The 13,622-nt window shown below is 38.1% G+C and overlaps 1 protein-coding gene across 2 annotated transcripts in view; it reads left to right on the plus strand.

Annotated features, from left to right (window-relative positions):
• AGBL1 (AGBL carboxypeptidase 1) overlaps positions 1-13,622 on the plus strand; it is a 696,557-nt gene that overhangs the window by 353,921 nt on the left and 329,014 nt on the right. For both annotated transcript variants that reach the window (XM_047086819.1, XM_047086820.1), the window contains exon 19: positions 6,151-6,282. In XM_047086819.1, the coding sequence (XP_046942775.1) occupies positions 6,151-6,282 (132 nt within the window). The remainder of the gene's footprint in view (positions 1-6,150; positions 6,283-13,622) is intronic.

Raw genomic sequence — 13,622 nt, forward strand, 5'->3', positions numbered from 1 at the left:
CATTGAGGTGTAAGAGATAAAGGTTGCTGGCAAGTTCATTCTGGCAGAGGATTAAACCTCCAACAAGTCTATTGGTTCCTTTAGGCTAGAGGCTTTCTTTGTTTTTTATTTTTTTTTTATTTTTTTTTTCAACGTTTATTTATTTTTGGGACAGAGAGAGACAGAGCATGAACGGGGGAGGGGCCGAGAGAGAGGGAGACACAGAATCGGAAACAGGCTCCAGGCTCTGAGCCATCAGCCCAGAGCCTGACACGGGGCTCGAACTCACGGACCGCGAGATCGTGACCTGGCTGAAGTCGGACACTTAACCGACTGCGCCACCCAGGCGCCCCATAGGCTAGAGGCTTTCAAAGCATGGGCTTGGGACCCAGGTATCAGCACCACAGGAATTGCTAAAAATGCAAATTCCCAGGCCTGCTCCAATCTTAACTGGAATCTCACAATTGCTGCTGAGTGGTTTACAGTCTGAACTTTGGCAAGCCTTCTAGGTCATTCTGACACTCAACAACATGTGAGATCACTGCTCTAAGCCCTTGACAGGAACAGTGGTTTTCAACCCTGCCTGCACATTAGAATCACCTGGAAAACTGAAAAATATCCCATAGCCCTGGTTGTCACTGCAGACCAATTAAATAAAAATTTCTGGAGGTGGGCTCCAGGCATTGATATTTTTAAAATCTCAGGAGATTTTAATGCAGGGACAGGATGGAGAAACACTGACCCATTGATGGAGATGTATTTGTTGGAAATGACAGAATCTTGCTCAAAGTAACCCAAGTAGTAAGATAGTTTTGGAGGAAAGAAGTCCCTTAATCTTACAGGAACTGGAAAGCACCAAAAGTCTGGACAGTTCTTCTTCCCATCTCTCATGTTTCTCTTTCTACTGCCACATTTTCTGTTTTCTTCTTTTCTCTGTGCATTTGCCTAACTCCACCCCTCTGTAGGGAACAACTTATTCTGCTCCATCACTGTTTCCATGCTTTCATTCTGTGTCTTGTGTGTGGTTTGACTTGTCATTGGACCGACTCCCTCTTCCCAGATCTGCTTATCACCCTCTCTGGCTTTGGCACCCACAGCTCAGTGATATGTGGAAGCTGGGGAGATTTATTTTCTCAGAAGACATCAACCCGAAACAAGAATAAAGGATTCCACATAAAGAAAAATAAAATTCTTTTCTTGTTTTATTGGAGAGAAAAAATACTTAGGAAATACTTTTCTTTTTTTTTTAATGTTTTTTAAAGTTTATTTATTTTTGAGATGGAGAGAGATAGAGCACGAGTGGGGGAGGGGCAGAGAGAGAGAAAGACACAGAATCCAAAGCAGGCTCCAGGCTTGGAGCTGTCAACACAGAGCCCGACGTGGGGCTCAAACTCACCAACTGTGAGATCATGACCTGAGCCAAAGTTGGATGGTTAACCGACTGAGCCACCCAGGCACCCCAAGAAATACTTTTTCTGCTAACAGGGAATTTACAGTGTGAATGTATTATTGACAATTAAGAGAAAGAGGGGGAGGACAGGAAGGTGAACATACAGAACGGTTTTAAGTCCTTTAGTCCTTAAAACCCTCAGCTCATAGATCCTTGGTCTGTCCCCAAACCTGCCTTCTGGCTCCCGATCAAGTCCGTGCTCCTTGTCCGGCAATAACCTTGTTTCCAGAAAATCAATCCTGACGCTGCTGATTCTTCTCTGCTTCTGTGACCCACCAACAAAGCAGCATGGCTTATGAGCTCTAACCTGCCATTGGAATGTTAGTCTTCATCTTCTCCTGTCATGAGTAAGCAGACCATTAACTCACTTGTCCCTTTATTTTTCTTTGACATGTGTGTTTGTTTATGGCCCCATCCATGTACCGCGAGTGTCCTGGGCTGCATTCCTGCTGTCAACAGCTTCCTGTTCAGTGAACTTGAAGGCTTTATCGCATACCAGAAAAGCATCATCTAGTCTAACTTCTCAACCAACAACATCACTGGTATTCATTCATTTGACTTCTGCTGAAACATTTTCAGAGAATGGAAATTTTTAAAGCTGTGACACAGCATATTAAGACAGCGATAACCATAGTTATTTCTTGCCAGTAATAGATATTCAACAAGTGTTGAGTTTAACATAGAGCTGGAGTCTATGTCCACATTATCCTTCCTTTTGCCTTTGTGTGCTCTTTGAAATGATAGCAAGTACATTTAATCATGTCCCAACTGGGAGAATTTGGAAATTTGTGGGACTCCTATCCAGACATCGTTAAGCCTTCTTTTTTTCTGGGATAAGCATCTCGAATGTCTTCAGCTGTTATTTGCTTACAAACATTCCCCTTTTTCCGGGCTTTCTGGTTCCTCTTTATTAAGGTGTCCTGGCTTGTTCTAAAATGCCACACTCAGAAATAAAAAACACGATATTAGATACAAATTGACCAGTATGAGGTACATTGGATGGATTGTTGTCTTAATTTATGAGCACTTTACTTCTCCAGAAGCAATTTATGATTAGATTAATTTTTGGCATCTGCAGCCTCTGATTTATTTTGAGCAAACTGCCAGCCCAAACTGCTGGTACTCTCATTCAAAATCTACTTCTTAGTTAAATGTGTCTACCTTTCACTTTGGCCACTGTTTGAATCCAATTGTAGGACATTACATTCATTCCAATTTAAGTATTTCTATTTTTGCTAATTCTGCTCTTTTGTCACTTACAATTTCCACTCTTGTTTATTCTCCTATCAATTCTCCTCGATTCTGCATCAGTATTAAATTTGAAAAACACCTTAAATTACCTACTCAGTTTCCTTAACTTAGTATGCAAAGGCTACATTTCTAGAAACTAAGGAACGAATGTGAGGAAATGCCTCCTTAAAATATAAGGACTTCTGTCTCCTTGAAACAGAAAATGTGTAGATATCATCTGTTAATTTTTAAGCACACAGATCACAGTTGTGCAGCTTGATAAATCATCATAAAATGCACCCACCATGTAACCACCAGCTAAATCAAGAAAAAGAACATGTCCAGCAACCCAGAGACGTCAGATAATAATATCTAGCCCCCCAAAACAAACACTACCCTCATTTACACCGCAATATTAGTTTTGCCTGTTTCTGAACGTCATAGAAAGGAAATCCTTACATGCACTGTTTTGTGTCTAGCCTGCTTTTTTATTCTCAGTGTTGGATAGTATTCTATTGAATGGTTGTACCATAATTAATTAATCCATTGTACAGTTTACAGTTTTAAGCTAGTAAAAATAGTACTGCTATTTACATTCTTGATTATCTTCTGATGCTCAGTGTATCCATTTCTGTTGGGGGAGAGGTTAGAATATGCGCATGTTCAACTTTAGAAGACTCTCCCAAGTTGTTTTCCGAAGGAATGGTATCTTTTTAGAGTCCGCAAACTGGGTTTGAGCGTTCTACTTCTTCCATATCGTGGTCACCACTTAACGTTGTCTGTCTTCATGATATTAGCAGTCCTGAAAACCCCTTAGAAGCAGTGGCATCTCATTGTGATATGTAAATTATATTTTCTTGATATTAATGCAGCTGAGGGCACTTTCATTTGCTTAATAGCCATTTGGACATTTTGTCTTGTGAAATGTCAATTGAAGATTTTCGCCCAGTTTTTAATTTTTTTACATTTATTCATTTTTGAGAGAGAGACAGAGCATGAGCAGGGGAAGGGCAGAGTGAGAGGGAGACACAGAATCTGAAGCAGGCTCTAGGCTTTGTCGGCAGAGCCCAATCAGGGCTCAAACCTGCGACCTGTGAGATAATGACCAGAGCCTAAGTCCAACGCTTTTAACCAACTGAACCATCCAAGCGCCTGAGTTTTTCCCATTTAAAAAAATTGAGTTGCCTCTTTTTCTTGTTGATGTACAGAAATGCATGTGTGTGCCAGATATATTTTTTGCAAATAGGTTATTTCACTTTTTGGTTTGCCTTTTCACATTTTTCATAGCATATTTATTTTATTTAAAAATTTTTTTTAATGTTTATTCATTTTTTTGAGAGAGAGGGGTGGGGGGAGGGGCAGAGATGGGGAGACACAGAATCCAAGCAGGCTGCAGGCTCTGAGCTCTCAGCACAGAGCCCAGTGCAGAGCTTGAACTCCCAAACTGCGAGATCATGACCTGAGCCCAGATGCTCAGCTGACTGAGCCACCCAGGCACCCCTTTCATATGAACAGAAGTTCTTAATGGACTATATCTAATTTTAAATATTTTAATTTAGGTGTATTCCTTGTTCGAGTCCTCAAAAAAACTGTATTTCAACTCCAAGGTTATACATGGTAGCCTATGTGGTTACCCCAGGTAGCTGTATTATTTCATCTCTCATATTAAGATTTGCCACATGTGTAGAATTTATTTTTTAACATATTATGAGGTAGGGATACACGTTTATTTTTATTTTCTACATTGTTTACACTGGACCATAAGTCTTCCAAGGCCATCATTCCCCCACTGTGCTAGAGTATCAACTTCATCATAAGTCAAGTGACCATATATGGGAGTCCCTTTCTGGAATATCTGTTTTTCTCCACTGATTGACTTGTGTATTCTTTTATCAATAATACTGTGTACGAAATACTATAACTTCAAAATAAGTTTTGATATCTTTACATAATTTGTCCAGTTTTTTCATTTGTTGAGACTGCCTCAATCATTCTTGGCTCTTTGCACTTCTATTTTGGTTTGGGATTAGCTTGTAGGTTTCCACAAAATAAAAAAACCAACACAAACCAAAACAAACTAAACCAAACCAAAACAAAACAAAACACCTTCTGTGGGTTTTGACTGAGATTGAATTGGACCTGTATACATACATTCGCTGAGATGGAAAATTTTCATTTTTCTCAACAATGTGTCTTACACATCTTTAAAACTATTTTTATGAATTTGGTGCTTTGATGCTATTTTAAGTACTATTTTTAAAGACTTTCTTTTTAAATAATCTCTACACCCAATGTGGAGCTCTAAGTTACAACCCCGGGATCAAGAGTCGCATGTTCCACCGACTGAGCCAGCCAGGTGCCCCTTAGTGATAGTTTTTCAAGCAGGCTTCATGCCCATTGCAGAACCCAATGTGGCGCTTGAACTCGTGACCCTGAGATCAAGACCTGAGCTGAGATCAAGAGTCAGAGGCTTAAATGAATAAGCCATTCAGGCGCCCCAATACTATTTTTAAATTTAGATTTTTATACTGATAGTGTATGTAAGTGGACTTGACTCTTAGATATTGACATTCTAACCTGTGATTTTGTATGCACATACGGATTTTTGATGGTCTACATTTTACAATCTTTATGTAGGAAAATAAAGACACCGCTATTTACTCCTTTTAAATATTACACCTTTTATTTTTTTCTCTTAGATTTATTTTTCTCTCTTCTCCATTGTATCAAGTACAACTGATGGTCAACGCCAGGTCCATTTCTGATTTCAGGGAGGAAACATTTCATTAATTTCATTAAATTATACTACAGCATACAGGAACCTCATAGTGTCTGTTCATTATTATTTCAGAATTGTTACAAACAAGTGACTGCTGTGCCCATCCTACTCATCCTCTTTCAAACATGAGTGTTTGTTGGGAGTAATGTTTCCTCATTCCACCATTGTGTGTAGGTGGGTGGACGGCCGGTGATTGACCTTTTTAGTTCCTGGATCAGGAGGAGGCACATAGGGGGTCTGGAAACCATCATGGGAGTTCGTACTGAGGTCTGATACTGTGATAGGATGGGTGTTAAAGAAGTCTTCCTTGGGGAGAAGATGAGTATATTTTATATGTGGGAATAAATATTCAAATTAAGAATACAACTTATTGTAGCAGTCAGCTTTTGTGGGATAACAAGTGCTCCAAAACTTAGTGTCTTAAACAAAAACTATGTATTATTTCTAATGATACTGCGTGACAATCATCCAGGTAAACTGGGTGGTTCTTTGGGTCTGAGACAGCATGACCAGGGCTGGAAGTTCTCAAATGGATTTATTTACAGATCTAGTGGTGGGCTTTACCAATACAGCTCTTGCCAAAATCACCCAATGATCCTCATGTGACTGGTTCTGCCATGTAAACGGTATTCTACCTGAGAAAGTTAACACTTAAAAGATTTAAAAGGCCAGTATAACTGACCTAGATTTTCCCCCGCTTTGGCCATTGTAGGTCTTCTGTGATTTTCATGGCCACTCTCAAAAGAAGAATGTATTCCTTTATGGTTGTAGCATCAAGGAGACCTTGTGGCAAGCAGAGTCCGCTACGGGCACATCTACTGTCTTGGAAGATGTCGGCTACAGGGTAAGTCACTGGGGAGAATGACACAAGACATTTTGTGTCCACATTCTTGCCTTTGAGACACAGCTCCACCCATTTTCCCCCCTAAATAAGCATTTTGATTATTTTAACTCTAGGGTTATAATACAAGCAGGTTGGAGGCATGTGTAACCCCTCTACACTTTTGATGCATAATGGCTATACTACCTGGTGGCTCTGCTTTGTTTCCTATATGATATGATACAGTGCAAAGGGCATGAGAATCGGAGACAGGAAACCTCATTTTAATGCCTGGCTTTACAATTATTAACTGTGTGCCGAGGAGTCATTAACATCACCTCTCTGAACCACCATTTGTCACCTGGGAAGTGGGGACAGTGAAAATACTGCCTCTGTTTCATGTTTATGAGAGCAGCAAAATGATGCTGAATACAAAAGGATCTTAAATTAGTATGAAGGAATGCAAAAATGCAAGACATGAGACCATCCACATGCCCTGTGTGAACACGCTCTGAAAAGCAGAGCAGTGATCCACTACTCCTGTGTAGTGGATATATTTTATCTATAAGTAGCTAATTCTTCTTCTTTCTGGGTTCCAGTGGATAGAGCTCAACTCTTCCTCCACTGAACTAAAGAGGAAGTTAAGGAGGGGTAAAGAACAAAGGACTTCTTCCTGTCAGCATAAAGGGAATCAGGATAGAAGGAGATGAGGCAACATTGTCCAAACACAAAATAAAAACTGGCCTTTGTTTCAAATGTAAATGGAAAAAGAAGAAAAATTATTGAATTGGAAGAACCTACAGTTCTCCTGTGTCTTTCTCCTTTACTTTCACATGGGACACTTCATTTCTGACACTTCTGGTCACCAGATATGTGGCGATTTCACGCCACCAGACACTTCTGAGACACCAACTGGGCGTTTTACAATTTAACCCTGCCCAGAGACAGCGTCACATCCCTCAGGTTAAGGACTCATCCCACAAGACTGCTTCCTACTTCACATGTCGATCACAAGGAGTCATTCCCGGGTTACCCACAACTTCTGTCTGACTTAGCTATGAGTTGGGGGGATCCATGATCTTCCCCCCTGCATTGGATTCAGTTATTTTCTAGAGTGGCTCACAGAACTCAGAGAAGCACTTAAACTTATATTTACCAGTTTGGTAAAGGGTCTGATAAAGGACATGGATGTTAGCCAGATAGATAAGAGATACATAGGGTGAGGACTGGGAGGGTCCCATGTACAAGGTCTTCTGTTCCTGTGGAGTTAGGGGGAGGGTATCATCCTCTTGGTATGTGGATGTGTTCACCAACTGGAAGCTTTCTGAACCCCATACTGTTGGGATTTTATGGATACTTCTTAATGTAGTTGTGATCAATTATTAACTCATTTCCAGCCCCTCTCCCCACTCTAAAGGAGTGGGGATAGCCTGATCCAGGACCTCACCCAGAATCACCTCATTAGAACAAAAATTGCTTCTAATGCTCTTATCACTTAAGAACTTACAGGGGTTTTAGGAGCTCCATGTCAAGGACTGGGGATGAAGAACAAAAACAAATTTCCTACAATAAATCACAACATCACAATTATCATGGTACCTACCTCTTCCAAATTCTTTATTATTCTGGATATATGAATTTACTATAAAAAATAGCTTTATTCCCTGGGTTAATGAGTACTAAAAGAGATCAAAATCCACCAAACTACTATTTCACCTCAAAATAACTCCCCTTCTCCCTTAGTTTCTCTTCACTCTCTCCCTCCATGTCCTCTAGAAACATGAGTACTACTGATCAGTAGATAGTTCCCCAAAATGATTAGAGCAGAACCAACGAGTTATCTTTAGTTTCCTTTTACTCTAAGTCCCAACCACAATAATGGGGATTTTGATACAGAATTAGAATCTGGAAGGAGGGAAGGAAGGAAGGAAGGAAGGTAGGAAGGAAGGAAGGAAGGAAGGAAGGAAGGAAGGAAGGAAGGAAAGGGAAGGAAAGGAGAAAGGAGAAAGGGCGGGAGACAGGGAGAAAGGGAGTGAGGAAGGAAGGAAAGAAATTAATTCTGGTACTGAGAAGTTCCACAACCAAAGTGAAAATTTCACTGGATGGGATCATTCAGCAGATATGTGATGGCAGGAGAATCAATCACTAAACTTGAAGGTCAATCCAAAATTACTAAATTTAAATTATGGAGAAAAAAAATTTGAAGAAAATTCAGTAGCCTTAGAGATCTGCAGGATAGTATAAACAGCATAATACTGAATAGAATAATTAACCAGGAAAATATAATGAATGAAAGTGAATGTATATACCCCAATATATAAGCAAAAATTAACAGAATTGAGAGAAGAAATTTAAAAATCCAAAGATAATAGTTGGATATTTTAGTACTCTTTTCTCAGTAAGAAATAGAACAATCAAACAGAAAATTAGTAATTTTCTGATCTGATTGATACATATGTAACAATTCTCAAAACAGAAAAATATACATTGTTTTTGAGTACACATCAAAATTATCCTAGGTAGACCATATGCTAGCCTATGAAACAAGTCTCAATATATTTTTAAAGCACTGAAACCATCCAGGTATGTTCACTTACCATGGCAGAATTAAATTATAAATCAACTTTTGTAAGATTCTAGGGTCTCTCGGGATATGAGGAAATTAAACAATATACTCCAAAATAACTCATGGGCCAAAGAAGAAATCAGAAGGAAAATTAGGATATGTCCTAAACTGAATAAAAACAGAAACACAGCATATCAAAATTTCTGGTATGCAACTAAACTAGTGCTTAGAGAAAAAGTTGGAGGCACCTGGGTGGCTCAGTCAGATAAGCATCTGACTTCGGCTCAGGTCATGATCTCAAGGTCTGTGAGTTCGAGCCCCGCTTCCGGCTCTGGCTGACAGCTCAGAGCCTGGAGCCTGCTTCAGATTCTGTGTCTCCCTGTCTCTGCCTCTCCCCTGCTCACGCTCTGTCTCTCTCTGTCTCAGAAATAAATAATAAAAACATTTAAAAAAATAAAAAAAAATTAAAAGTTGCAGGTTTTTTTTTTTTTAATGTTTATTTATTTTTGAGAGAGACAGAGTGTGAGCAGGGGAGGGGCAGAGAGAGAGAGAGGGAGACAGAATCTGAAGCAGGCTTCAGGCTCTGAGCTATCAGCACAGAGCGGGGCTTGAACTCACAAACCATGAAATCATGACCTGAGCCAAAGTAGGATGCTTGACTGAGCCACTCAGGCGCCCCAAAAAGTTGTAGCTTTAAATGCTTATATTAGAAATGTGGAGCGATCTAAAATTGGTAATTTAATCTTTCACCTCTGGAACGAAGAAAAATAAGAGCAAATCAAACTCAAGGCAAGAATAAGAAAAAAAAAGAAAGAAAAAACCGAAATGGAAATGAATGAAATAGAAAACATACAATGGGTAGAGGATCCATGAATACATGTTTGGTTTCTTGAATAGTCAACAAAATGATAATCCTTTAGTTAGACTCATGAAAGAAGACACAAGTTACCAAAATCAGGAATGAAAGGGGGCATCGCAACATACGTTCCAAAATGTAAAAGAGTATTATTAACAATCACATGCCAATAAATGGATAAATTTTTAGGACAAAAATTACCAAAACTAACTAAAGAAGACATGTAAAATCTGATAGGGCCTATTTTAAGTAAATAAATTATATTACTGATTAAAAATCTCCGCACAAATAAAATATGGCCTCAATAGGTTTGTTGGTGACTTCTGTTAAACTCCTAAGATATAAATAGTAATAATTATCAACAAATTAGTTTTCAAAAATAGTGGAAAAAGACTTCTCAACTCGTTTTATGAGAGCTCTACTATTTTGACTCCAAAGCCAGAAAAGATGTCACAAGGAAAGTCAACATCTGTCAGCAAACACCTATCCAAAATCCTTCACAAAATATTAACAAATCCAGAAGCATATAAAAATCATCATTCACTGTGATAATGTGGGGTTTAGCTCATGAATGCAAGGTTAGTTCACCTTAAAAAATCAAATACTGTTCTATTCCCTGTAAATAAACAATGCAAAACTACATCATTATCTCAGTGATGTGGAGAAAAACATTTGAAAAAATTAAACATCCATTCAAAACAGAATCTCACAATGGACAAGGAATAGAAAGGGAATTCTTCAACCTGAAATTAAGCATAAAAAAAAAAAAAGTCCTGTAGTTACCATCATGCCTAATGGTGAAAGATTAAATGCTTTTTCTGGAAGATCAGGAATAAGGCAAGAATATTTGCTCTCACCATTTCTGTTCAACATTTTACTATGTATTCTAACTAGTACAATAAGACAAGAAGAGTAAAGAGAAGTGTGTGTGTGTATATATATGTATATATACACACACACATATATATTTTTTAATATATATATTTTAATTTTAGTTTTTAAATTTACAGCCAAATTAGTGTATAGTGCAACAATGATTTCAGGAGTATATTCCTTAATACCCCTTGCCCATTTAGCCCATCCCCCCTCCCATAACCCCTCCCATAGCCCTCAGTTTGTTCTCCATATTTATGAGTCTCTTATGCTTTGTCCCACTCCCTGTTTTTATATTATTTTTGCTTCCTTTCCCTTACATTCATCTGTTTTGTCTCTTTAAGTCCTCATATGAGTGAAGTCATATGATTTTTGTCTTTCTCTGACTAATGTCACTTAGCATAATACCCTCCAGTTCCATCCATGTAGTTGCAAATGGCAAGATTTCATTCTTTTTGATTGCTGAGTCATACTCCATTGTGTATATATACCACATCTTCTTTATCCATTCATCCATCAATGGACATTTGGGCTCTTTCCACACTTTGGCTATTGTTGATAGTGCTACTATAAACATTGGGGTGCATGTATCCCTTCCAAACAGCACTCCTGTATCCCTTGGATAAATACCTAGTAGTGCAATTGGTGGGTCATAGGGTAGTTCTATTTTTAGTTTTTTGAGGAACCTCTATACTATTTTCTAGAGTGGCTGCACCAGTTTGCGTTCCTACCAACAATGCAAAAGAGATCCTCTTTCTCCACGTCTTTATCAACAACTGTTGTTGCCTGAGTTGTTAATGTTAGCCATTCTGACAGGTGTCAGGGGGTATCTCATTGTGGTTTTGATTTGTATTTCCCTGATGAGGAGTGATGTTGAGCATTTTTTCACGTGTCAGTTGACCATCTGGATGTCTTCTTTGGAGAAGTATCTATTCATGTCCTTTGCCCATTTCTTCACTGGATTATTTGATTTTTGGGTGTTGAGTTTGATAAGTTCTTTATAGATTTGGAATACTAACCCTTTATCTGATATGTCATTTACAAATATCTTCTCCCATTCTGTTGGTTGCCTTTTAGTTCTGCCGTAAAGAGAAGTATATTGGGAAAAAAGAGGAACTGCTTTTACTCAAAAGTATAGTACCATAGGTAGAATATTCTAAGAATTTTACAAAATAAAGTACTGGAGTTAATATGCAAGTTTAGCAAGGTAGCAAAATGCATGATCAATGATAAAATTCATGCTATTTCTATATACTAGCAATGAGTAATCCAGAGATGAAATTAAGGAAAAAATCCATTTGCAATAGTTTCTAAAAGGTTAAGTCAATTAGAAGTAAATTGAACAGGGGCGCCTGGGTAGCTCAGTCAGTTAGGCGTCTGACTCTTGATTTTGGTTCACATCATGATCTCACTGTTCATGAGTTCGAGCCCTGTGTCGGACTCTGTGCTGACAGTGTGGAGCCTGCTTGGGATTCTCTCTCTCCCTCTCTCACTACCCCTACCCTACTTTCTCCGCCATCTCTCAAAAATAAATAAATAAACTTTAAAAGTTTAAAAACAGAAAGAAATTAAATAAAAAGTGCATTATGTGTACACTAAAAACCACAAAACATTGTTTAGAGGAATTAGAGGTGACCTGAACAAATGGAGAAGTGTACCACGCTCATGGATTGGAAAACTCAATGATCATCAGATGGCCACTCTCCCCAAATTTTTCTATAGAGTCAGTACATTTCCTATCAAAATCTTAGGAGGCTTTTTTGTTGATATTGAGAAGATAATCTTATGACTTATGTGGAAATACAGAAGAGTCTGAATAGCCAAAGAAACTTTAAAAGAGAAGAAAAAAGTTACAGGATTTACTCTACATGATTTGAAGACTTTAAATTTCAAAACTAAAAAGCTACGGTCATCATGAACGTCTGGTGTTGGCATCAGGATAGACCTATAGATCAGTAGAACAGAATAGAGGGAAAATAAATACACACAGAAATACTCACACATTTGTAGTAATTGATTTCCTGCAAAGATGCCAAAGTACTTCAGTACAGCAGGGAGGAAGGACAGACTGTCTATCAAACAGTGCTGAAGCAATTGGGTAGCCACAAGGCAAAATATGAATTTAGATATTTACTTAACACCATACACAAAATGTAACTTAAAATAGATCATACACCTAAATGTAAGGACAAAACAATAAAACTTACAGAACGCAACCTACTAGAAAACCTTTGTATTTTGTCTGCTTTGATTAGTCAAAGCTATCTTCCATAGAACCCCACACAAAACAAACTATAAAACAAAAAGTTGATAAATTGAGCTTTGTCAAACTTAAAGAATTTTACTCTTTAAAAGTCCCCTTATAAGTAAGTGGAAGACCAACCATACACTGGGAAAAATATTTGCCAATCATGTAACTGATAACAGACATATATCCAGAATGTGCAATTTTTTACAAGTCAATAATAAGAAAATAAACACACACATAAAAAAACCCAAAAATTGTTCTTGAATATGTCAACAAAAACAATGTATGCATGGTTAATATTAACAATATTATCATTCATCAGGTAATTGTAAATTAAAACGATAATGGGATAATGTCACACAATCACTAGAATGGTTATAATAAAAAAGACAAAATATCAAGTGTTGGGAAAAGGTGTTCAGAAACTGGAACCCTCATTTATTATTGGTGGAAGTGTAAAATGGCATGGCCAATTTGGAAAACACTTTGACACTTTCTTCAAAGTGAAGCACACTTTTAATGCACAGCCTAGCAACGCCATTCCTCTGTATCCACCCAAGAGAAGTGAAAACACTTGTCCACAAAAATGGACATACTTCTCATAGTATGCGGACTATGGACTTCTCATAGAAGTACCATTACACAATATCCCCAAACTGGTAACAATGCAAACATGTCCGCCAACTTGTGAGTGGATACACAGAACATGGAATCTTCAGACACAGTATGTTCGTACAGTGGAAACTTATCCACCAACGAAAAGGGACAAACTACTGATGCATACAACAACATACACTTAAAAAAGAAGTCAGAAACTAACA

This window comes from Lynx rufus, unplaced genomic scaffold (assembly GCF_022079265.1).
Source record: "Lynx rufus isolate CCGP_SWC_20201006 ecotype Redwood Valley unplaced genomic scaffold, mLynRuf1.p SCAF_21, whole genome shotgun sequence".
Taxonomy (NCBI): domain Eukaryota; kingdom Metazoa; phylum Chordata; class Mammalia; order Carnivora; family Felidae; genus Lynx; species Lynx rufus.